This window comes from Equus caballus, chromosome 1 (genome assembly GCF_041296265.1).
Source record: "Equus caballus isolate H_3958 breed thoroughbred chromosome 1, TB-T2T, whole genome shotgun sequence".
Taxonomy (NCBI): Eukaryota; Metazoa; Chordata; class Mammalia; order Perissodactyla; family Equidae; genus Equus; species Equus caballus.
The window spans coordinates 148,421,588-148,447,809 of NC_091684.1; the positions used below are offsets into that span (position 1 = coordinate 148,421,588).

General features: G+C 38.6%; 1 protein-coding gene across 1 annotated transcript in view; it reads left to right on the forward strand.

Moving 5' to 3' along the window:
* The first annotated feature begins 964 nt into the window (after positions 1-964).
* PRTG (protogenin) overlaps positions 965-26,222 on the forward strand; it is a 117,579-nt gene continuing 92,321 nt past the window's right edge. The window contains exons 1-2 of the mRNA XM_023616918.2: positions 965-1,244; positions 3,368-3,670. Coding sequence (XP_023472686.1) covers positions 1,157-1,244; positions 3,368-3,670 — 391 coding nt within the window. The 5' untranslated portion in view covers positions 965-1,156. The remainder of the gene's footprint in view (positions 1,245-3,367; positions 3,671-26,222) is intronic.

Here is a 26,222-nt window from a genome sequence, read left to right on the forward strand (position 1 = left end):
ACATGTTTAGCAATCTGATTATATATTTTTAAAGTATACTTTTTAACTCCTCTTGGTTATCCTTAATTTTAAGAGATGTGAACAAATTCACGCCACTTGTGTCTTTCCTAGTCAGTTTCACTTCTCACCACGCAGTCCATCAAAGCCTACTTCCCCCAGAGCCATCTCAGAGAATCTAGAAATCTCCTGACCTCGCCGCAACTCTGGAGATAGGGCCTTTTGTATGCACAGTTCTCACGAATTAAAGAACTTGACTAACTTGAGAAAGATACTAAAACGTCTCCCCATAAGGTAACTGTTCATTTCAGGGGACACAGAGATGTTTTCAAGCCAGTGCTGCATCTGATGGAAGCAGAGAGGATAAGAACCATCCCCAAACGTGGAGGCTTAGCACCCGGAGATGCCTCCAGTCGAGCTGACAAATCTCTTAAGTGGGAAACAGTCGGTTTTCCTCCACAAGGCCTCGGCGTGTGAGGGAAGGAGGGGGATGGGCAGGAGGCATCAGGGGAGAAGTCTCCGGCCTTTCCACGTCTCTCAACACCATTCCTCCCCCACCCCGCCGCCTCCTTCCCCGAATCCTAAACAAGCCGGCGGGAGAGGGGCCCCGGGGGCAAGCTGGGCCGGGAGGCTCGGCCTTTGTGGCTCTGCCCTCGACGGCGGTGGCGAGGCAGAGCGGGCGGGGACGCGGGTCGGAGACCCTCAGCCGGGGCTTGACCCCCAGGTGCATTGTCCGGCAGGACCCGCCCCCTCCCCCCGGGGCCGCGACCGGGCCACCACGGGACCCCTCCCAGCGTCTCCCTCCGCCGGCCGCGCCGACCTCGCGGTCCCCAGACCAGGGGCCAGATGTAGAAAGTAGTCCCCAGCCGGCAGCGGAGGCGCTGTCCACTCCGCCGCCCCCGCCCCCTCCAGCGGCCGCCTCACTCCGCCCCCAGGCCGGACTCTCGGGCCCCCGCCTCCTGCGAGCGGGTGTCCGCACACCGGCCTCGCCGCGCCCGCAGAGATCAGCCGCTGGCCGCGCCGCGCCACGCCGGTGCCCAAGCGGGAAGCCCAGGCTGCGCGCGTCCAGCTGCGGCGCGGGGAGCACCCGGGGGCGGGGGCCGGCAGGCGGACAGCGGCTGCGGGGCGGCCGGAGAGCATGCCCGCGCAGCCCCGCTGAATGGCGCCTTCTCTGCGACCCCTCGTCCGTCTGCGGCCGCCAGGGATGCTGCTCCGCGCGCTCCTGCTGCTCCTCTGCTCCGTTCCAGGTGGGCGCGCTTTCCTCTGTGCCTGTGGGGCGGGAGCAGGCGCGAGTGGCTGCGGGAAGGGGAAACCGGGCGTGCGTGTGTGTGTGTTGCGGGCGCGGCGGGGTCTGCGGCGGGGGCGCTGACCACCGCCCCCTGTCCCCTCCCTGCAGCCAGGCGGGAGCCGCTGCCAGGCTCGCGGGCAGGCTGTGGCGCCTCTCCCGGCGCGCGCCCCTTGGCGCTGCGCTCCCCCAGCCGCGGGCTGCGGGGCCGTGGTGCCCGCTGTCCACTCTCACTCCTTTCTCCTCGCGCCATTGTCCGGGCTCCAGCCGCGTCCTCGCCTCCACCGCCAGCCCGGGCTCCGCGCCGCCCGCCCGCCGGGGCCGCCGCGGCCGCACGTGGCTTTATTTATATTGTTTCCTCAGTGGCAGCCTCGCCACGCAGGGGGCGCCGCGGTTCCGCGCGGCTTGCCCTGTTTGCAGTGCGGGTTCCCCCAGGTTTTCGGGCAGGGGGCAGAATGAGTGAGCTCAGCGCCCAGGTCAGCACCCCTAGTGCCCCCACTTTCCCAGATCCGGATCGTGCGAGGAGGAGACGAGAGGGGTGGAAGTTGCGAGACCCATTTGTGCCCGGGAGGGGAGGGAGAAAGATACCCGAAGCTGAGAAGGAAGATCTCTAAATAGGATTATTTCTCGCAGCCAGATATTTGGGGGCAGGTCTGAGGTGTGTACGAATCTGAAGATTCCTCCAAACTCCACGTTAGCCTTGCGCAAACTTAAATGAACTGATTTTTCTCTTTTGCGTCCCTGTTTATCCTCAAAGAAATAAAAAGTGTAAAGTGGATTGGGGGCGGGGGGAGAGGTGTTTAGGAGAATGGGTTGTTTTATTTATTTATAGGTTACAAACCCCGGGCTTTCGTTTTTCTAGAGGAGTTAGTTTTCTGTTAGCATGAGAAAAGGATCAAAGTCAGATGTGACTCGGAAACACAATGGGCGCCTTCCGGAGTGGTCCTCGCAAAGCGAGGCTGTTAGAGTCGCTCGCGTCGCCCTAGGCATACATTAGAAGTCGGCAGCCCGGGCGTGGGAGCTTGACTAGCGTGTGAGGTTTCCTAGAATCTGCCTTGATGAGAAACAGAAATCAATCCCAGGGATTCGTAATCATGGATTCAAAACAATCAGAAGGAAGGTGAAACGTTCCCCCCAAAGCCCTGACACTCTACTCGGCCCCAATCAATACGGAAGACTTTAGCTGGCCTTTGCGCTAAATGCAGGAAGTGACAGGGTATTAGGTGGTCATCGGATGCTTTATCCTGGCGGGGACCCGGGGCGATGTGTATGCTTAGGATAAAGCCTTTCCTCTGCTCTGATAAAAATGTGTATTGGTTGATTAAGCAATCTCCTATCCCTGTTAGACAGTAAGGACCAATTAGTCACGCATTTTTTCCCAACAGTCCCTAAGTTCCAAAAAAATGAAATAAAAGTTTGCTAATCCGATCACCCACTGAGGGCGAGCAGCCAGGGTTACCAACTTTTCAAAATCGGTTGTCTGCCCTTTAAATACTTACTTTACTTTCCAGAACTTAAGTAAATGGGTCTCTTTCAAGAAGAGGAGGTGGAGTCCTTCCTGTAAAAGGGCAGATATAAAAATGTAAACTTGTAATTTGTCACAAAAGATAAACGCATTTCCCAAAGGAGTTGGTGCCAAGGGTTCCAAAAACGCTTCAAGGGACGAGGAAATAAACTTGCTTGTTCACAGAGTTGGAGTTTTGCTAATGATTTCTTGTAAAATTAGACTTTTACGACTTACTCTGTTCAAGATCTTTTTGACAAGCTTGTAAAAGTAGCAAACAGCTTGTGCTCATGAGTTTTCCTGATGATTTTGAAACTCGAGTAAGGAACTTGAGAACAGAATTCTTACAAGGCATAGAAGTTATTGAAATCTTCCCTATGCTTTTAGTGTAGATGTTGGAAAAGGTGGTTTCTCTGATTTGTGGAAAAGGTTTGCTGAAACTTAGTTTGGTTTATCCAGGTGTCTGTAAGTTAACTAACATGGTTTGTTAAACTTTGTCTCATTACACCCTGAATATGTGTTTTAAGAAATGATTTTATACCTGTAATTCTGGATATGCCTCTCCTCCTTCTCCCTTATAGGAGTGTGGTGCTTTAGCGAGCTGTTTTTTATAAGAGAACCACAGGATGTAACTGTCACAAGAAAGGACCCAGTCATTTTAGAGTGCCAAGCTCATGGAGAAGTTCCTATTAAGGTCACATGGTTGAAAAATGGAGCAAAAGTGTCTGAAAATAAACGGATCCAGGTTCTGTCTAACGGCTCTTTATACATCAGTGAGGTGGAAGGCAAGCGAGGAGAGTACGCTGATGAAGGATTTTATCAGTGCTTGGCAATGAACAAATATGGAGCCATCCTTAGTCAAAAAGCTCATCTTACCTTATCAAGTAAGTGTTTAAATTCTTGATTGTTGGCGTTTTCCATTGCTACATTTTGATGAGTTCTTGATTCATTAATATGCTGACCTTAAAAATCACACATTAAGAATTTTCCTGGAGATGATAGTTGATGCTACCTAAGGCATGCAGAGAAATCTGAGAAAAAAAATTTCCAGTAAGTGATTGAGAACAAAAGTCAAATTAGGTTTAGAGCACCAAAACCTGTAGAGGTGGCTTTATATAAATTTAAGTGTTTCACACTTGGAGAAGAGTTGAGTGTAGAAGTTTGGCCAGCACAACAAAAGTTGTTCTAAAATCTCATCTTTTGGAAATTGGTAATTAAATTTTTAAAAATCACAAGCAAATCTTTCTGCTTTGTAGTGGCCCTTGAGTGCTAAATCTTTCTTATAGCCCATCCTTCCGTGTCTCTGACTGCTTTAAGATCACCCATGTTGCTTTTTAATTGTAAGAGAGGGCATTGGTCAGTAACTCTCAAGCCTTTGAAGTATTCCTAGTCCTTTCCTGCTGGGACAGATTAAGGCCATTTCCATATTATACCTAATGGATTTAAACCAGATCTGCCCACTTTTTTCCAGTTGTCATAAAGTTTGTTGTCTAATGGTTTCCTTTGTATTAATAACCCCATCAGATCAATCATTTGTCCAAGTGATCCATTGCTTGGTGGTTGTCCTGATAACTTTTGAGTGTAAAGAGTACCTAGGACAGAGAGGGAACTCCTTGTTGCCACTGAGTCAGTCCACCTCTCCAGGTGGTCAAACACACCGCACTCAAGACTGCAATAGACAATTTAAGTCTTAAAAATCCAACACAACTGTATCTTAAAAATAGTTTTACAGACATCCTAGCTACATGCTTTTGTTTATCCACAAAAGATAGATTTTGCACTGTACCTACAAATTGATCATTTACAGGATGAACAATAGGAAGAGGGAGCTCTTGAGAGAAAGGCATAATCTTTAGGAAATAGTTTCTTTAAGGTTTACACAATTGAAGTTTAGGAAGCTATTGGCAGGAGTTTCTTAGGTGACTTGAACTATTATAACAATCCATGGCCATATCCATGCCTCCCTCATATTAGTAATTTATTTTATTTGTACAGTTATGATTAATTGTAGAAAATGAATTGCTGGCAAAGATATTTTTATGTTGCAATATGTCAGAAAAGTAGAGAAGTTTCCAATTCTAGCCCGCCCCCCCCCCCCCCAAGAATAACATAAACTGGAGAGAATTCCTGATAAACATTTTTTTTTGCTGTAATCATTGGCTAATGGTTGTGGGTTTTTTTGTTGTTGAGTAATGATTTTTCTATACAGTGCTATTTTCAAGATACTGTGCTTTTTATGCTTATGTTTTGTTCATTTAACTTTTGTCTAATGTAAAATTGTTCTATAGAGTTGTCATTTTTCCACCTTTTCAGGTTTGTGGAATCTTGTGTGTTTATATCCAGGAACTATAACTTGTATTACTTTGCTGGAGAGGAGAGGGGCGGGCCGGAAAGGGAGTGGATAGGCTTCAAAAAGATGAAGCATTTGTCATGACCACACGTTATTTCCACGACCTCCTGGAAGCCTGACAGAATTCCGGGGGCACCCAGAAATACTTTGAAAACACACAGAGCTTTCAAACTTCATAAATAAATCCTTATTTGTGATGTAATAGATGTTAGTATTGGCTCTTTTAGTAAATTTAGATTTTTTTATCCTTATAAAAATTACTAATAAAAATATTTAGTTAGATGTGAATCATTTTGAAGGCCATTGTGGTAAAGTAGTTTTCATATTATAAATATGAAAAACTTTCCAGTGAAACTATGTAGAACATTGCATTGCTGTTCTCAATGTCAGCTGTAATCAGTTTTCGTATGCACACATGTTAACTCTGAGGAGGTATTTTGCTAGGAAATTGCATTCAGTATTATGGATTTAAAAGGAGAAATAAATAGTGGGTTTAGATTTTCCTTTAGAAATGTGAGCATTCTTAGAGAGTCTGAATTCCCAAAGTTAACCTAAGAAGAAATGTGCAAAGATGTAGTCTCAGATGACTTTATCCTGTGTTCAGGGTAAAGACATTATACATATTAAACAGGAAGAGAATAGGCATTAAGTGGACATTCTGGTTTTTTTTTTTTTCTTTTAAAGCTGATTGTCTCCTGGTTGTTGATAGCAGCAGGGCACAAGTATGTTCTTTTTATTTTCTGGTCAAAGATTTTGTCAGCAAGCATAGCTTTTGCTTCAGAAGTTTTAATAGTACAGCCCCTAGAAATCTAAAACTTGAATCTGTGCAAGTTTTAGATTTTTAACACACAGGCAATCAAGTCTTGGTTTCTAAACTTAGGAACTAGAAGCTGAAAGTTGCACTCTAGGCAAGAATTCCATTATTCATGTGTAAATTAGGAATTCACAGGGTTAAAAGGTTAGAAACTGGCCAGGATGAGGTTTACCCTTGTGATAAAGAGCAGATGACCCTCATTCATTGGCCAAAGCTTTCATGTGGCTCTTCTGCAAAGTTAGTTATTGCCATGAATTGTTCTTGAGGAATGCAGAAATTCAAATGTGAACAGGCCTTTCCTTAAGTGTCACTATGGAGCCTTATCTCCCAAGCACATCAGAGCAGGGCTTGGGGGACAAGGTTCCTCCCCAAAGGCCTGGAGGCTTTGCTTTCCTGTTGTTCATCCAAGCACAAAAGAATTTGTCTAACTTAGTTTTTCTAAGGCATCCCCTTTTTAAAGGAAAGTATAGGGTTAAAGTCATATTTAGTTTTTTAAAAAAGGTAATCCTTTTCATTGATAGGCGTTTTAGCCGTTTTACATTTTCACGTAATTAGAATAGAAAGGGGAGCGAGGGGGGAGGCCCTTTTTCTAGTTGTATACAATGGTAAGAACAGAAGATTAAACTGTTTCCCATGCATTTCAGTCTTTTTAACTTTTGGTAAATTGAATTTTCACTTTCATGGGTGCTAAGTCTTCACTATATAAAGAATTTAATTTAAATATTTTAGGAGTAAGAAATAATCTGTGGACATCTTGACGTTTGTTGCATTCTTAATGTTGAAATAAGTAAGATGAATTTCATAGGAAAGCATTAGTGTGGTAAAACGGTCTCATATTTCAACAAGTTTAAATTAAGATAAGAGACACTGAGAGAAGTAAAGGAAGAGGCGGGTTGGGTTCTGTGATGTGTAAAAGACTGGCTGTAAGCTAGTGATTGAACAGGAAGCTGGTTGTTTATTTCCTTTCCATAAAAGGTGGAAATCGAAGTCTTAGGATCGAGGGAAAGAGGACATAAAGCTGGTTTATATTTCTTAGGTTTTTCAGGAGTGTTCACTTGGGTGAAAAATAATTTTTTACGTGAGCATTTGTAGCTGGAAGACCATACGAACTATTGTAACTTTACGATGGATTTTTTTCTTTTAAAATTTTCAGATTAGTTTTGACATCCATAAAGTTGTTCATGGGGTCCATTTCTATAACTTTATGTGGCAATAGTGGTTTCCTTTAAAAGGATGTAGGTTGTTTTTTCCGTGGATAAAATGTTTATCGCTTTATCACTTTGGTTTAAGTTGAGATGAAACTTGAGGTTTCTTTGTGAGATTAATGAAAAACTGTTCTGTGAGTGTGGTTTCTATCTTAAAGAATAATACATATATTGCAGTTCAAAGTTCATCTTGAAATGTGAAGTTAAAGTATTTTGAAAACGTTTAAAGAGTCATGTTAAAAGAGGGTAGGTGGTATATTGAAAAGAGAAAGATAAGAACTGTGAGACTCTTAGCTTAACATTTTGAATTTTATTAATGATCCTGGACCCAAGATGGGCAAGATTTTGCTACACTGTCACTTTTTATTGAGATTTGTAGATGCTGTAAAGGATGGCGTCTATTATCTGTGTGCATGTTCACTACAGATCAAGCTGTTAAGTTACCTGCCCGAATCCAAGGGTGCTAACTCATGAGTAGAAGTCATTTGATTTTGGAAAAATAAGACAGAACTGAGGTATGTAGAGAGACCAGTCTGCTAACACTGTAGAATAAGGTTCAGGTGATGCTTCCTGGGATCCAAGAAAAGTGATCTTTAAAAAGAGGGGGCATGGTTCAAACACGTTTAACTTAAAAACTGACCATCTTAAAACTGCATGAGTTAAGTCAGAGAAGTAAAAGCACATATAGTTCTACAGGCTTATTTACAATGACGCTTGGTTCTTAAAGTCTGTCCACTTAAAAGGTTTATCAGGTGCCTGATAATCTCTGGGTAATGGAACCAGTTCTTCCCACTTGGCACTTGATAAGTGACGATCATTTCTCATTTCCAGAAACCTGTAACACTGTCTCACTGTTTTTCCGAGTTGTTGGATTTTTCATTTTTTTTAACGAAGCTGGATCCACTGAGAAGAATTATAATTTTCTTTAAGATGGATATAAATGTATTTGTTTATTTTATTTCTGTCCGGCTTCTGAATGGAATTTTCAAAGGGCCTTTGGGTATGGCCCTCTTTTGTCAGCTATCTCCGATGATTCTAAAGAAAGGGCCTCTCTGGGCAGTTGTTTGCCCAAGGATTTGTTGCGATTACTCCTGAATTTACCAGCTGGGCCTATTGATGAAGTCCAGAGCAATTTAAGAAAATAGCAAAAAACAGATCTTTTAAACAGGGTTTTAGGTTGAAGGAGTATTTCAATTAATAAATGAATGCATTTGAAGTTACTGTTTTGAAAACCATAATATTCTTGACTACAGTTTTGGAGATGATTTTTCTCTCTCATAGGTGGTGTCGATAAGTTAGGGTTGATTAGTTTCAGCTGTTAAACTGGCAATTCCTATTTATATGAAAAAATAATAATGTCAACTTAGGCATTTTATTGAGGATCTTACTTGAATTTTAAAAACAGCTCTGATTATTGAGATATTTTAAGACAAATCCTAAAAATTGTACCCCAACTAAGTTTTTATTGTCAGTCAAGACTCTTTTAAGACTTTTGAGAGTTTATAGTGTCCAGTTTCTTTATTAAAGCATTTTTTTAAATTTGTCATTTAAATCTTGGTCAATAAGAGAGAAAGAGGAAGATACAGTTGTTATCATGGAAGCAATATTGGCAGTTGCCCTAACATGGTAATCTACACAGAGCTAACTCACAGTCAACAGTCGACAGTGGTGATGTACAAAAAAGGTAAAAATGTACCAGGTTACTACCTTCAGCGACCGTAATTCTGAAGCCAAGTGAACCGCTGTGGGGGTCTGTATAGCAGAGGATAAAGGCGTCGTCCTCACAAAGATCTCTGACACTAATCTGACAAATACTTTCCTGACTTTTACATTCCTTCGGGTTTTTTCTTCTTTTTTTTTAACCTCTGGTTCTCAGAAACTGCTTTTGATGAGCTTTAAAAGCCAAATTCTTACAGACTGAGCAGAAGGCATGAATTAAAAATGTTTGTTTTTTCAGTTTCTGGAGGGTTTGCCCTTTCCTCGTGTTTATATATATTTTTTATAGCTTTAGCATTTGTAGTGGCTAGATTAATCAAGTGACTGTTGGAGAATGCAGTCATTGTTCAGGGTTCTGGTTTCAAACTTGTATCTGCACTGGGCTTAGTTCTTAGGACTGATGGAAAGGAAATTGTCTTTTTAAAAATTTACTTCATGAAACTATAGTAAATCTATGGTTAGAACAGTGTGACAGTTTTGGTTTTTTTTTAAATGACGCTGCTTTATAAAGGCTGCTTTCTCTAAATAAGTCATATTCTTTTGGAATAATCCTCCAAAGTGGCCTTTTTATTCTTTCATAGTCTTTTTAGTGCTACTCAAAATGTGATTCACTCAGTGATTTATCTTCCACTCCACCAACTTCCCCCCCCCCCCAAAAAAAAAAGGAAAACGAGGATACTTCTAGCTGTGTATTACACTTCTCAGCCTTGGAGCAGTTGACGTTTTGGACTCGATGATTCTTCATTGTGGAGGCTGTCCTGTGCAACGTAGGGTATGTAACATCATCCCTGGCCTCTATGCACCAGGTACCAGGTGCCAATAGCACCCCTTCCCAGTTGTGACAACTGAAAAATGTCTTGAGAGGCACAGTTACCCCTGGATGAGAACCACTGATGTTTCTGAAAGTAGTAGAAAACTTCTTTCCAGGTGGTGCTGGGTCATTTGTTATATAATTATTTCTGTCTTATTCTTGATAGTTTACTGTTTCTGGTCTTAGCAATGCTAAATTTATTGATCAGAGAGCTATTTACTGTTTTTAAGGATTGTGAAGGAAGCTTGATTAAAAAAATATGTCTGGGTCATTGTTTATCTAAGTTGGAGCGGTGTTGCCTCTCCATCCCTTTTTCCACACACCTGGCGCATTGAAAACTGCAATTAAGAGTTCACCCTTCTGTCGGTCCATTCATTTTGATGCCAGTATTTTAGATCTTTTCTTGGGGCTATCTAGTGAGAGAGTAAATGCAAATTTTATTTAACCCTGTTTACTCAGCGCCTTTTGTTTTCTTGATGTGATAGATACCATAGTTGAAACGTTATGAGAAGTCTCCATGTATGGTAAATGTTAAAGAACATCTTTTGTAATGCTCTGCACGGAGAGAAGTAAAACTGTATGAGATTAACAGCCCAGAGAATAACATTTGCTGGGTGGTAGGTGGTTTGTTGGGTGAATGGTTAACAGAAATCTTTTCAGCTAATTCAATGGTACCATAGACTTATTTTGGGCAGAAGCAATTTAACTTCTTGGAGATAATGATATAAAGACGGTAGCATCTTCAGAGGGCATCAAGGGGTGAGTAACAGGGAAAGAATTAGACACTATAGTATGTTAACTAGCACACAGAAAATTCCAGGTAAGTTTTTGAGTGGTTATTATTGAAATAGTTGTTTTAGATTACTTAGTAGTAGTGGGCAGGGATTTCATAGTCTTCATCTTTCCTGAGATGTAAGTTTTTGTGTGCTTCAGTTTCAGTTAGCTATTTATGCTAGTAAAAGTTATGACTGTTGCTACATGTAGTTGGTCACTTCTAGAGGCCAGTAGTCACTGGTGGCCCAAATGGCAAGTTGAGATGGATGAAGTAGGAAGCAGAATCTTTTAATGAATGGCTTTAGTGCTAAGCAAAACTGGCTGAACATTTGACACCATGTATTCTACTCCAAAAAAGTACTCGGAGTAGAACAAATCATCAGTTCAAAATAGAAGAGAAGAATGCACATCTTCCTGTATTTACGGAAAATAGTATTTGTGTCAAAATAGAATTCTAATGTTCTTGAGTTCTTGCTTTCTTGTTGTTGTAGTCATTTCATAAACAAATTATGAAGTTGACAAGTTGCAGTATCTGGTAAACATTCTTAGTGCTGCTGTATTTTTTATTGAGTTGCTGGGAGCTACAGTAGAAAAGTAGAGACAATGACAAAAAGGCAGGAGAGCCAAGCATTAACACCTTCCCTATTACTGTTGACTTACATGACTTTAGACAAATTGCTTAATCATTCTGATCCTTACTTGTCTTATTGTAAAAATGGGGAGCTGGAAAAAAAGGAGAGGAGATGGATGTTGAGCAATATATTGCCCTTATTTTTGTAATTCTAAATAAATGACCAATAAATGATATTTTTTATAAGATTTAGTCCAGTCACATTGCAAGAGAGCCATTTAAGAAAAAAGTAAAATAGCTTGACCATTATTTAACTTACTACTTTTAAGCATTCATACTCTTGCCATGAACTTTAGGGGGATCTGCTTTTACAGAGGGAGAGATCTTAAAACAATACTGATAATTTGAACTAGTACTATTTTTAAGAGTCTAGAAAAATAAGTTACTTTGTCTATGACTGGACAGTTCAGAATAGTGCTCCTGTGAAGGTTGACATAGTGTATGAGAGGTATAGCTTTCCAAATATGTGTCTGGTTCTGCTAATAATGAATAGTGTATTCTGAGGTTTATTGACTCAGTGTTGTAAAAAATATAGTGCTGATTTTAAGAGAGTTTTGCTAATGTATTAGTGTTTTAATAGAAATAAATTGTAGTGTCCCCCTACCAATTCCTATTAAGAATGATAAGGTTTTATTTTCCCCCAGCTTCAAACTGAATTAGCTCGAGTCCCTCTGATTGGATTTAAAGTAACTCCAATTAAAATATTGACCTCAGAGTGGACACATAATAGGAAAAAAATGCTTTGATGTTGGTATTGCCATTTTGGTATTTCTTTTTAAAAGGGAGGTCACAGCTTTTCTTAAGTAATTTTACCAGTTAAATGTGTTAATTGTTTTCTTAATAAAATGAGTTTACTTTTTATATGTACAAGAAGGCCACATTTTCACGCTCTGACTTAGTAGTACTTGTAACATAATTTTAATTGAGGGACCAACTTCAGTGTAAAGCAATAAGATTACCAAAAGGATTATTAAAGTTATCCCAGTGATGGAATATGATTTCTTCAAAGCCTGAAAGTATCTTCACCTGGATGATTTACCACATTTTTAGAAGTCTGTGATAATTAATTAATACATGGAAGAAAGTATACAGATAGAAAGAAGATGGCAGTTAGAAGTTTTGCCCTGTTAAGCATCTTTCAGAAGGGGATGACATTTTAAAAAAATGAAATGAAAGGGAGACAGAGAAAGTACCTTATTATTTTCCACTGTTAAAGACTTGTTAAAATACTAACAATGAGCATTTTGAAGAGAGATTCCCTAAACTTATCCTATAGTTTTTAGAGATTCCTTGCTCCCTAATTTACCCTGCAGTATATCATTCTGCCTTCCTCTATCATGAGTGAAGATCATAACTTGTAGTCTTAGAAATTTCTGTTTTGCAAATAAGCAATATGAAGCTGGAAGGAGATAACGACCTTGCCCAAGGGGACAGCTGCCAAATCTGGGACAAAGCTCAGGTTTGCTGATGCTATTAGGAGTTCGCAATGCTTAAATAAAGATTTTTCTCCTGTGTATTGTGTGAAATGCATCTTTCTTTATGCAAGTATATCTCATCAAATCCGGAATATAGAAAAGAGAATGGTAATGGAACTGACATTGAGATTAAAGATACTTTAATTTCTTAATCTTTATTTTAAAAATGACTTTATTTTATCGTTGGGCAACTCACCCTTCAGTACTGTACTTATATAAGTTTTTTGTTGATGGAGTAAATTGGTGATTTTAAAATAAAATTGCTAATGTATTTCTATTTTTATGTGTCTTGTAACACTTAATGGAATATCTTTTCTTGTGTATTACCTCAATGCAGGGAGATTGAGCTCCAGTCCTTTTAGAGGCTCAGCAATTGTTGATAGAGCTGTCCAAATGGAAGTGTGATTTAAAGCAGTGATTTTTATTGTCTTTGAAGAACCTCCAATGGAATGAGGCTCTTTTGTAATCAGAAGGTAGAGTTTTAAATAAATGGTTGAGTATGTCATTGCTATTATCTCATGGAAAGAGGAGGGTAATGACAGCCTTTGTTTGCATGGAAATTTTTTTTAAATAACAGCTTTAGGGGCCAGCCCAGTGGCACAGTGGTTAAGTGCGCACATTCCGCTTCAGTGGCCCGGGGTTCGCGGGTTCGGGTCCCAGGTGCAGACATGGCACTGCTCAGCAAGCCATGCTGTGGTAGGCGTCCCACATATAAAGTAGAGGAGGGTGGGCATGGATGTTAGCTCAGGGCTGATCTTCCTCAGGGGGAAAAAAAAATAAATAACAGCTTTATTGAGATAGAATTCACATACCACAAATTTCATCCTTTTAAAGTGTAGAATTTATGGGTTTTGTATATCTGTCACCACTCCATCACTCCAAAAAGAAACCCCATACCTCCCAATTCTCCCCTCTCCCATCCTCTGGAACCACTAGTCTAATTTCTGTCTCCCTTGATTTGCTTAATTCTGGACGTTTCATATAAACGAAATCATAGGTTATATGGTCTTTTATAATTGCTTTCTTTCACTTAGCATATTTTCAAGGTTCATCTGTGCTGTAGCATGTACCAGTACTTCGTTCTTTTTTGTAAGCTGAATGAATATTCCATTGTGTGGGTATACCACATTTGTTTATCCATTTATTAGGTACTGGACATTTGGATTGTTTCTACTTTTTGGCTGTTATGAATTAATGCTGCTATTAACATTCATGAGCAAGTTTTTGTATGAATGTATTTTTTCATTTCTCTTGAGTGTTTTCCTTTTTCTTTTTGACTTTTTGAGATAAAATTCACCATTTTAACCATTATGATTTCTAGTATATTCACAAAGTTTTGGAACCATAACCGCTATGTAATTCCAGAATATATCTATCACCCCAAAAAAAGAAGCCCCATAGCTCCCAATTTTCCCCTCCGCCATCTCCTGGAACTACTAATCTAATTTCTGTCTCTATGGATTTGCTTTTCCTGGACATTTCATAAAAGTGGAATTATACAATATGTGGACTTTCATGTCTGGCTTGTTACTTAGCATAGTATCTTTAAGGTTCATGCATGTTGTAGCATGTGTCAGTACTTCATTCTTTTTATGGCTGAATAAGATTCCATTGTGTGATATACTACATATATATCATATGTATACTACTATGTATATGTAACATATACTACTATATTCCGTTTATCTAGTCATCTGTTGATAGACGCTTGAATTCTTTCTGTCTTTTGGTTATCGTGAATAATTCTCCAGTGAACATTGGCATGCAAGTATTTGTTTGAGTCCCTGTTTTCAGTCCTTTTGGGTATATATCTATGAGTGGAATTGCTAGATTGTATGATAATTTTACATTTAGCCTTTTGAGGAGCCACCAAACTGTCTTCCACAGTGGCTGCACCATTTTACATTTCCACCAGCAACGCTTGAGGGGTTCACTTTTTCCACATCCTCACCAACACTTCTTGTCCTTTTTTGAAAAAGAATTATACCAGCCTAGTAGGTGTGAAATGGTATCTCATCGTTGTTTTGATATGCATTTCCCTAATGGCTAATGATTTTCACATCTTTTCATGTGCTTATTGACTGTTTGTATATTTTCTTTGGAGAAATTTTTATTCAGTTCCTTTGCCCCCCCTTTTTTTTCCAAGGAAGTTTAGCCCTGAGCTAACATTGGCCACCAATCCCCCTGTTTTGGCTGAGGAACTTTGGCCTTGAGCTAATGTCTGTGCCCATCTTCCTCCGCTTTATACGTGGGATGCCTGCAACAGCATGGCTTGATAAGTGGTGCATGGGTCTGCACCTGAGATCCAAACTGGCAAACGCTGGGCACGCAAACTTAACCACTGTGCCACCAGGCTGGCCCCCCTTTGCCCATTTTGTAAAAATTGGGTTGTTGATCTTTGTGTTGTTCAGTCATAGGATTTCTTTATATCTTCTGGTTATTAAACCCTTACCAGACAAAAGATTTACAAATATTTTCTCCAATTCTGTATTTTGTCTTTTCGCTTTCTTGGTAATGGCCTTGATGCACAAAAGTTTTTAATTTTGATGAAGTCAAGTTTATTTTTTCTTTTGTTGCTTGTGCTTTTGGTGTCATATCTAAGAATCTGTTACTAAGTCCAGTGTCACAGTTTTGCATGTGGAAATACAGTTGTCCCAGCACCATTTGTTGAAGAGACTATTCTTTCCCTATTAAATGAACTTGGCACCTTTGTTGAGATCAATTGGCTGTAGATATATAGGGTTTATTTCTAGACTTTTGATTCTAGTCCATTGGTCTATATGTCTACCTTTATGCCAGTACCATAGTGTTTTGATAATTATAGCTTTCCAGTAAGTTTTCATTTATTTTTATTTTTTAAATTTTTTTTAATAAAGGTTGGCACCTGAGCTAACATCTGTTGCTGATCTTCTTTTTTTTTGTTCCCTTCTTCTTTTTCTCCCCCAAACTCCCCAGTACATAGTTGTATATTCTATTTGTGAGTGCCTCTGGTTGTGCCATGTGGGACCCTGCCTCAGCATGGCTTGATGAGTGGTGCCTTGTCCATGCCCAGGATCTGAACTGGCGAAACCCTGGGCCGCCAAAGCGGAGTGTGCACACTTAACCGCTGCACCACCAGGCTGGCCCCAAGTGTGTGTATTTTTTAGATGTAGTCTTTGTGGTTATCATAGAGATTACGCTTAACATCCTAAATTAAAACAATCTAGTTTGAATTGATCCCAAGTTTAATAGCATGCAAAATTCTCCTCCTATATGGTTCATTTTCTTCTTTTTGTTATTCTGATATATTACATGTTTATATATTGTGTAGCCAGTAATATAGATTTGTAATCATCTGTGTGCATTTGTCTTTTAAATTATGTAGGAAATAAAAGATGGAGGTACAAATCAAAACATACAATAATACTAGCTTTAATATTTGCCTATTTAGTTACATTTACCAGAGATCTTTGTTTCTTCATATGGCTTTGAGTTACTGTCCATTGTCCTTTCATTTCAATCTGAAGGACTCCTTTTAGCATTTCTTGTAGGACAGGCCTAGTGGTAATGAGCTGCCTTAGCTTTTGTTTGTCTGGAAATGTCTTAATTTCTGCCTCATTTCTCAAGGACAGTTTTGCTGGATATAGAATTCTTGGTTTACAGTTTTTTATATCACTTTGAGTATGTCATCCTTCTGTCTTCTGGTCTCCATGGTCTGATGAGAAATCGGTTGTTAATCTTATTGGGGAATAATGAGTACCTGATGAGTCTCTTCCCTCTGGCTGTTTTCAAGATTCTCTCTTTGCCTATGTTTTTCAACAGTTTGATCATAACTGTATTTATGTATGGATCTCTTTTAATTTGTTTTATTTGGAGTTCACTGAACTTCTTGAGTGTGTATATTCATTTCTTTGATCACATTTGGAGATTTTTCAGCCATTATTTCTTCAGATATTCTTTGTGCCCCATTCTCTCTCTTTACTCCTTCTGGCACTCCTACAATGCACATGTTGATCTGCTCAATGGTTTCCCACATGTACTTTAGGCTCCGTTTACCCATCCTCTTTTTTGTTTTTGTTTTTTTTTTGCAAATCATTGTATTCTTCCCTTATGGCATTTATTTTTGTCTTTTCTTTTGTGTTTTTAAACATTTAAAATCCTTATGTTGCAGTTTCCTTCAACTGTACTATTATCTCAAGTTCTTGAGATGCCAACCTCCTCCTCTCTGTATCTGGTGATTTTTCTCTTATGGCAGATTATTTCCTTATGTGATTTGTAATTTTTTATTATAAACTCATCTTTGGTAAGACTTAATACGTCCTATATTATGGAAGTGTTCGTTTCTGTTTGGTGCCCCAGGATTTCACTGTCCAATGACTAATTTGGGGGTTACATCTTGGCTGCTCTACATTGGTTGTATAAATTTAGAATCTATCCAGTATGTGGTATAGACCAGGGGTTTATGTTTGTTGTGGGAAACATTTCTTCTCATTGAGAATAAAACCTCATGGTTGCTAATCTCAATGGTAGGTGAGTACACTGACTCTTTCTCCATATGCTTCCAGGATCCCAGCTTCAGGTCTCTGTTAACTTCATTGTGATGGAACAAAACCACTTCCTCTTCCTAGAAGCCTCCACTGCCGAGCCGCCTCTGGACCATCATGGCATCAGGCCAAAGTTTACTGCTCTGACCTTGTCCTTAACATTTTGTTAGTGGTGGTGATGCTGTTTTAAATATATTCTGTGCAACATTTCTATGTGCTTTTAGTGGGAAAAAGCATCCACGTTTACTCAGTCTACCATTTTGCAGGAACAAGAATAAGGATGGAGTCTTCAAGAATCTCTTCCTCAGAAACTACATGCCTAATTTTTGAGGACTTAGTTGCTAACTTGACTTCTCTGTATAATCCTGGCCCTCTTCATTTTAGTTTTCAACATCCTCTCAACTCCATTTCTGTCTTTCCTCATTGTCTCAGCCCAGTTGTATGTAATGGGACTTTTCAGTGACCTTGACTGATACTGCCTTCTACAGCCGGAGCACTCAAGAAAATGCTTGGCACATTGTAGACACTAAAATACTTACTGGCTGATTGAGAATTCTGTGTTTAGACTTATTTCTGACTTAGCACTCTTGTTCATTTCTCCAGCAAATGTTTAAGAAAAGCCTACAGTGCTAGGTCCTGAGAATTCCACAATTAATGAAAACCAGTCCCCGATCTCAATGAAAGGTTAGTGGGAGAAAGGAATTCTTAGATAAGTAATTATTAAAACTCTATGGATGTGCAACAGTAGAGTGTACTCCTGATAGAGTTGCATATGTGATGTTATTTTTTCCAACTGAATTTTTTCTTCTTCTTCCCTCCAAAGTTGTATATTCTAGTTGTAGGTCCTTCTGGTTGTGCCATGTGGGACACCACCTCAGCATGGCTTGATGAGTAGTGCCATGTCTGTGCCCAGGATCTGAACCAGGGAAACCCCAGGCTGCCAAAGTAGAGTGAGCTAACTTATCCACTTGGCCATGGGACTGGCCCCTTTTCCAATTTTTCGTATTGAAAATTCTCATATCTACAGAAAAGTGAAAGGATAGTATAATGAACACCTGAATACCTTTTACCCAGTTTCCCAGCTGTTAATTAACATTTTGCCACATTTACTTAATGCTTCTTTCTCTCTCTCTCAAAAAGTAAGTTGCAGGCACCATGACACTTCTCCTCTAAATACTTCCCCATGCATCTCCAATTCTAGGGTGGAGGATTGGGGGGCGGTTAGGGAGAGATTCTTAATGGAAGTGATGCCTAAGCTAAATTTTAAAGGAAAACTAGATTTTAGTTATATGAGAGAGATGGGTAGTCCAGTAAGTTATGGTAGTAAGAAGCAAGATTGTATTTGTGGGATAATAAGCTGTTTGGTGTTGCTAGAGAATAAATTTCAAGGAAATGGTCTCCGGGAATGGAGTTGGAGATATGAGTAGGATCCACTCGAAGACAGACTCATCATATACCATATGCTGTGTTAAGGAACCTGGAATTTGACTGGGGAGTGATGGGGAGCTGCAGGGGGTTGGATTCACCAGTTTGTTTTAGGTTGATCCCACTGGAGTCTGTGAGGAGAACAGAAGTCAGGTGAACAGGTCTGGAGGAAGGGTGGAGGCTGTGACAGCAGCGTGGTGAGAGCTCATGTGGGCCTGGACTGGAGCACTGGTAAGATGATGAAGGGAAGACAGATTGTAAGTTATAATTAGGATTAAAAATTGGCACTACTTGTTAGATGTGGGGAATAAGGAGAGGGAGACGTTCGGGATGATGTTGATTTTTCTAGTTTGGGTGAGTTGGTGAATGGTGATGCCACCAACTGAAATAAAGAACACAGAGGAGCAGCTAATATTGGGAACAAGGTTATGAATTTGACTTGGAAAATGTTCATTTTAATTGCGTGTGAGATGTCTAGGTGGAGCTGTCTGGCAAGTGGCCCAAGAGAGCAGTTGCGAGTCAGGAGAGTCATGGCCTAAGGCTGTTGAGTTGAGCATCACCAGGAATCAGATGGAGTTTAAGTCCTGGGTAAGTTTGAGCAGCATGAGTGTGCAGTACAAAAAGTATGGGCAGGGGCTGGCCCGGTGGTGCAGGGGTTAAGTGCGCACGTTCCACTTTGGTGGCCTGGTGTTCGCCGGTTCGGATCCCGGGTGCAGACATGGCACCACTTAGCAAGCCATGCTGTGGGAGGTGTCCCACATATAAAGTGGAGGAAGATGGGCACGGATGTTAGCTCAGGGCCAGTCTTCCTCAGCAAAAAGAGGTGGTTTGGCAGCAGTTAGCTCAGGGCTAATCTTCCTCAAAAAAAAAAAAAAAAAAAAAAAGGAATGGGCAACCAGCAGGGACAAAAACAATTGTTAGGAAAGTAGGGGGCAAACCAGGAGAGTACAGAATCACAGAAGCCAGGGAGACGTTTCAAAGAGTTTATGAAACGACATCAGATACAACAGAGTTCAATAAGACAGGACTTGAAAAATACTCTTTGTACCAGACAATTAATAAAGCAGTTTCGGAAGAGTGAAAGCAAACACAGTTTTTAGGCACACTGAATTTTGCCTAAAACTTAGCAGCGGGATACTTTCTCATTGTTTTAATATTGCCCAATATTATTATTTTCAAATTAGAAATATGCTGTTATTCTATGTTCTAGCAAAATAATACCTTTTTTACATTTTCCTGAAACTTCTATCGATGTCATGGTTATTATCGGAAAATTTAGTTATTTAACTAGTGTAAATGGTTAAGTTGCTATTGTATTTTATCGGAAGTAACTGTTACACATAAACAGTTCTGCGTAGGAGAACGTGCTCTTTAAAAATAACAGTCATTAAGTATATGAAATCATTAATAGTCATTCATCATTTGTTCATTGCACTTCTCTGTGCCATCCATTAAATTGATGCCCCCTCAAAATATACACTTCTAAAATTTTAGCCTATCAGTTCTTCAACTTGAGAAGAAAAGCTTAATTTTTTTTAAAAAAACAACTTCCTTGTTCTTTATTTTACCTCTTAATATCAACTTTGCAGATATGTTGATGTGGTATAACAAATACAACCATTTCTCATTAACCTGTAAATATTTGAAGTATTTTAGTAAAGTCATTTATGACAGAACAATCAATTCCCCAACCCTCATTTTTGGTATGATGGCTTTTCTAAGCAATTAGGTTATTCAGTTTTAATAAGCAACCCCACTCAGACAGTGGTTTAAAAGTGTGTATATTTATAAAGCCAGTTATATATGTATGTGTGTGTGAAATTATTAAAAGTAATTTGAGTCTTAAAAAGGCCTATCATTATAGATGTGGTATAACCATAATATTTGAGAAGGTCAAATGAAAATATTGCATTAAAAAGTTGCATGGGGGCCGGCCCGGTGGCGCAGAGGTTAAGTTTGCACGTTCCACTTCGGCGGCCTGGAGTTCACCAGTTCGGATCCCAGGTGTGGACATGGCACTGCTCGGCACGCCATGCTGTGGTAGATGTCCCACACATAAAGTAGAGGAAGATGGGCATGGATGTTAGCTCAGGGCCAGTCTTCCTCAGCAAAAAGAGGAACATTGGTGACAGATATTGGCTCAGGACTAATCTTCCTCAAAAAAAAAAAAAAAGTTGCATGAATTTTTACAAGTTGTTTTAAGAAAAAAAGAGGTTTGTATTAACCTTAAAACGTGGGACACTTTTCATATATGATAGTGAAAATTACGACGATTTTTAAAAATATAAAATGGAAACAAAATCTTCATCTTAATGAAACAGCAACATAGCTGTCATTAATAAGAGGACATTTGGCTCCTCAAACATATTGTGTCCTGCTGCATAATAGTTCACTAGATTAAATGAAATTATTGATTTCTGCTTCATTACTGACATACGTTTATGAGCAGTTTCTTCGGCACCATAGCACAATGTCAAAGGTCATAACTTTCTTTCTTTGGAAGAATAAAAGCTTTCAGATGGTAAATCCCAGGAACCTACATTGTGGCCTTTGGTTTTTTCTCTCTTGCATAGAATTACTGGAGAGGCATGGTTGAAAGAAATGTCTCATAAATCAGCAGGAGAGCCTTTACCCTCTAAGGCTTCTTAACGTTGGTGACTATTAGTGGAATTCCACTATAGGATAATACTGTGCTTTACCAAGATTTGGACAGTTTTCAATAGGAAGTGGTTCGTTGTAACATGCTTGTGTCTACTATTTTATGTGAAATATCATTTATATTTTTAGTTAAAGCATTCTGTTTGAAATAAGTGGTATTTCACCTGTGTTAAATATGTACATTTTCTACTTTGCTGTAAAAGCCAGATATCTATGACATTAGGATGGACCAGTAAAGAGTTAGGGATTCAGATGTTTCCGTCACTTAGTTGTGTCATGTAACTAAAGCCCTTGCATCAATGGCTGGATTTTCTGCTTTTCATCAAGATGTTTTGGTATCATGTAGCTAAAGCCGCAAGCTTTTACCATAGCTGGCACGCCACTCTGCACATGAAGATGTTAGTAGACATGAATCCCATTTGAAAATGAAAAACCTCTTAATTTCATAATGGCAGCTTGAGTTTTAGGGATTATATTTTATATATATCTCTTTTTAAAGTATATGTGTACACACATTGATAATGTATGTTTTTCTTATATGTATTTCTGTAAAATTACTTTTTCTACACTGTGATGAACTCAGCTGTTGTAATCCTAAGAATTCTTCATATCTTTGTATGTTTTGACTAAGTAGATACAAAAAGAAAAAAGAAAAGGCAAAGAAGTGATATTTTTTTTCTCCTAGTGGTCTGGTCATTTAGGAAAAAAACCATAAACTAGATTTTACTGTATTCTTGAAGATTAGATCTTCTCAGCACTTGACTTTACAATAGTATCTATATTATGAAGATGTTGCAGCATCCTATCGAAACCTCTCCAGTGACTCCTTGCGTCCCATGCAACTAAGGGCCAGCTACTAGTTTACTTACATGGACCGAGGATGTAGGGAAGAGTTCTGTGGTTGGCAGAGGGACTGTCATTCTTCAGCCCATAAGTGGTTTATTCTGCATAAAAGCTCTGTCGTGGTTAACAACTGGGATATTGTGATTGATAAAAATTTCATTTGAAGAATCAGCTGGTTGTCAATACAAATTCATTTATAAATTAGTGGCAAATAATTTTTTCTTTTCAAGGAGAGTGCTGTAGTCTGATTGTCTATATGATAGCTTTTGGATGGTATCTGTAAAAATGAGTTAATGTGAACAGGTGATGAGCATTTTAATAGCCTGCACTTATTGAATAATTTACCTGTGCTTTCTTCCCCCTACTTGTGCCAATTCAGAAAGAAATGAATTGTTCATTTAAATGTTTTATCACAAAGTTTCCTTCTTGGGTTTTCTTTCACTTGGAGTTGGTGTTAATTGATAGACCAAGCCAACAGTCGCTAAGTTCCCTTTTGAATTTCTTTCACTGCCTTTTTGGCTTAAAGATTATCCCTTTTGATCTTAAAACCAATATTATTTTCCCCACAGACTTCTAGTTTGGATCCCCAATACTTGGGTTTTTTTGGATGCTGTAATTCCAGAGGACCCTGGATGTTGTTGTGATCCTAAATCAAAGACGTTTATCTCTTCTTTTAAGGAAAAAGGGATTAGGAACTTCCTGCTGCTTTTGCAAACACTAAAAGCATCCTTTAGGGCTTGGAGTTGCCCTGAGGTCACTTTTACAAATGCTTCAAATACTCTCAAGGCCCCAAGGCAGCTCCTGACTCCATGCTCTTGCTTTTAGGGATAAGGACTAGAATTCCTAATAGTCTAATAGCTTTGTGTATAGATTCAATGAATCAATCAGATTAAAAACATAGTTGGGATTATCTAAAGAACATGTTCTTATCCCTGAAGGCAAGTGGAAAATACCTTGATTAGCCTGAAAATTCAGATTTACTTTCTTATGGTTTTGCCAAATGTGAAAGTTTTTGGCGCTGAGGTCTTTGGATGATATTTTGTTTCAGTGTATAGCCTGTCATTGTAGCCTCAATTAATAGTTCCTTTTAAAATAACATGAATATATCAAGACAGTTGATATTTTATTAAATGTTTTTGGTGTTAGTTAATATGAAAAATATTTTACTATTTGAATAAATAAGCAATAAATTATTAGATTAAAAGAAAAATCACAATGATTGCATTCAGTATTATTATTAGAGTAGCTTTCCCGTGTATTATAAAACTCTGCACCTAAGAAGTTAAGGAACTCTCTAAAGGGACTTTCCTGGGAAGTTCCCCTTGTGGGTTGCCATTTGAATTCCATATGCAGAGATTTTTAAGGATTGTTTCCAAATTTTAACTTTAGCAGCTTCAAGATGTTTATATATTTCTTTAAGAAGGCACTGCTCCACTTTGATGCATAAATAGCTATTTTTGGTAGGGAAAAAATTGTGTATCATCTCTTATAGCTATTTTGTGTATGTTTATTTTTTAAGTGTAAGTGGTTAAGGGATTTGATAGTCACAGTCTGGACTAGATCATGACACCTGAAACAATATTTCAAAGCTTATGTGATGCATAAGCAGGGGAAATAGTCTTTATTTAGAAACTTAACCCTTACCCAAGGGTTTTTCTCCATTTAAATAAAATATATGGATGACTTTTCTTATCAAGATGGGACAGTGAGTTCATGCTTTGACATATTCTCTCTGCTCCAAATACATAGCAATGATAGGTAAAAATAGAAGAATAGCAAACTAAAAAGACAAATCCTTACTCAAAAACAAGAGAAACATCTATGGAGACCAAAACAGAAGAGAAGTGTAAAGGTTTAAGTGGCCTGAAGTTTTAGGCCTGATCTTACTTGTGGATGGAGAAGGATTTTAAAATAATTTACAAAAAGTCTAAACCGTGAAGAACAAAGTTAATAACTTTTATTAATTCTTAATTTAAAACTTCTGAATTTCAGAAAGACAGTATAAGCCAGGACTGAAATAAGCCACCAGCTTATTTAAATGACAAAGGATTAGTAACCAAAATATGTAAAGAACTTCTGCAAATCAATAAAAAAGAGGCAGACATCTTAGTAGAAAAGACTGTGAACAGGAGGCAGTTCATAAAAGGGAAAACCTAATAGCTGATAAACACATGAAACTATGCTTAGCTCACTTATAATCAGGGAAATAAAAACCTTTTTTAAAGGTACTATTTTACATCTACTGGATTGACCTGATATTTCCAAATGATAGGAAAGAGAGCTGATGGTAAACTAATTTGGTAGAGCTATTTTAGAGAGCAATTTGGCAATATCTGGCAAAACTGAAAATGCACATGCCCTTTGACTCACCAATTTCATTTCTAGATGTATGTCATAGAAAAACTCTTGCCCATGTACATGAGAAGACATATACAAGAATACTCCTTCAGTCATCCTTTGTGATAATGGAAAGTTGGAAACAACTTTTATGTCCTTCAATAAGAAAATGGCTGATAAATTGTGGGATACTATATACAGTGAAATAAATTAGTTAAAATGTCTAACTAGAGTTATATATATTAATGTGGATAAATGGCAAAAAAAGTTGAGCATAAAAATAAACTACAGAATAAGTAGAGTATGATGCCTTTGTACATAGATTGAAAGTATGTGGAATAATATGTATTTTTTAATGAATACATAGATATTTAGTAATAGTATAAAATATCCATGAGACTTAATAAACACTAAATTCAGGTTAGTGATTACTTCTGGAGAGGAAGGGAAGATCAGATCAGAGAGAGGTATACAAAGGTCCTTCAGCCAAATCTGTAATGTTTTATATTATTTTTGAAAATTCTGAAAAAATACGGGAAAGTCTTCATATTTGATAAAGCTTGGTGGAATGTACGTAAGTGTTATATTACTCATTCTTCTATATGTTTGAAATAGTTTGAATAAACAATTTTTAGATGACTGGTCTAAAATACGTTTCCTTATTTTGTCAGAGTTAAAATGTCCTATTAGTGGCTTTCTGAAATTAAATTATATTGCTGTAAATGTTTTTTGTTGGCTTGAGTTATTTGACAGCTTATTTTAAATTTTATCTTGTGTCTTTTTTGCTGTTTTTATTACTTCCAAGTTTTGAAAATAACTTGAATTTGCATAAAAGTTTATGATATAAAAGGATACTAATAATCTGAAATAATATCTGCCCTGGTATATGTTGAAAAATTAAAGTCATATCTGTGCTTGGCACCAAATTGTCTTAAGTTGATTCAGCATAGCCTTCAAGTTATCAATCAGATTGCCATATGGTTAATTCGATTTGGGAGGTAGCACAATTATAATAACCAGATCATGCACCATTATTTTGGTTGTCTTAATGATCAAATTGGATGGACAATTAGGGGTTGAATCAGCTGCTTTTCAGTTAGCTATTATAATTCCCAAAGAAGGTAAATCCGCCTGAGATTTGTTGATCTGGTTGAAACACATAGCAAAGCTGCATTCTAGAAAATCTTTGCTGGTACAGAAAACGAGCCTCTCTCTCTGAAGACTGAAGCTATTATTTGAGACAGGGGTCTTTGTCTGTCTTTGACCAGTGGTCAGTGAACTCTGACCAAGCATTTCATTTCACCATCTTAACTATAGTGTGGGTTGCTAGTGATTGATTCATTAACCCTCTAGAGTTCACATTCTTATGTCAAAGACTTATCAGTGTAGAAAAAAAGATTCTACATGAGCTTATTCATTTTATTTAAAAGACTAAGATGCAGTTGTGTTATTGAAGAGGTTTCTTTGAGGCCTGGGAATGCCTTCATTGCTCAGATTTTAATTTGACCCAATTCAAGTCCTATACCTGGAATCGTTTACCCTTTTCTTAACCATTTCATCTTACTGTGATCTCTCCCTTCTCAGAAGCTCCCTCTGCATAACATTCATCTGAGAGTTGTCATCTACTTGTTTAACTTACTTTTTACTTATCACTTACATCTGCATTCATTGAGCAAATGTTTTTTGTGTACACACACATGTATACGTAGATACACAATTACTAAAATTATTTTCATAATATATACACACATGTATATATATGAATGATTACAGGGTGAGAGACAAAACAAGGAGACCAATTATGAGGTCTTTCCAATAACCGGTTCAGAGATGGATGTAGGAGTTGGGGCAATAACCATAAGAAAAGAAAAGAA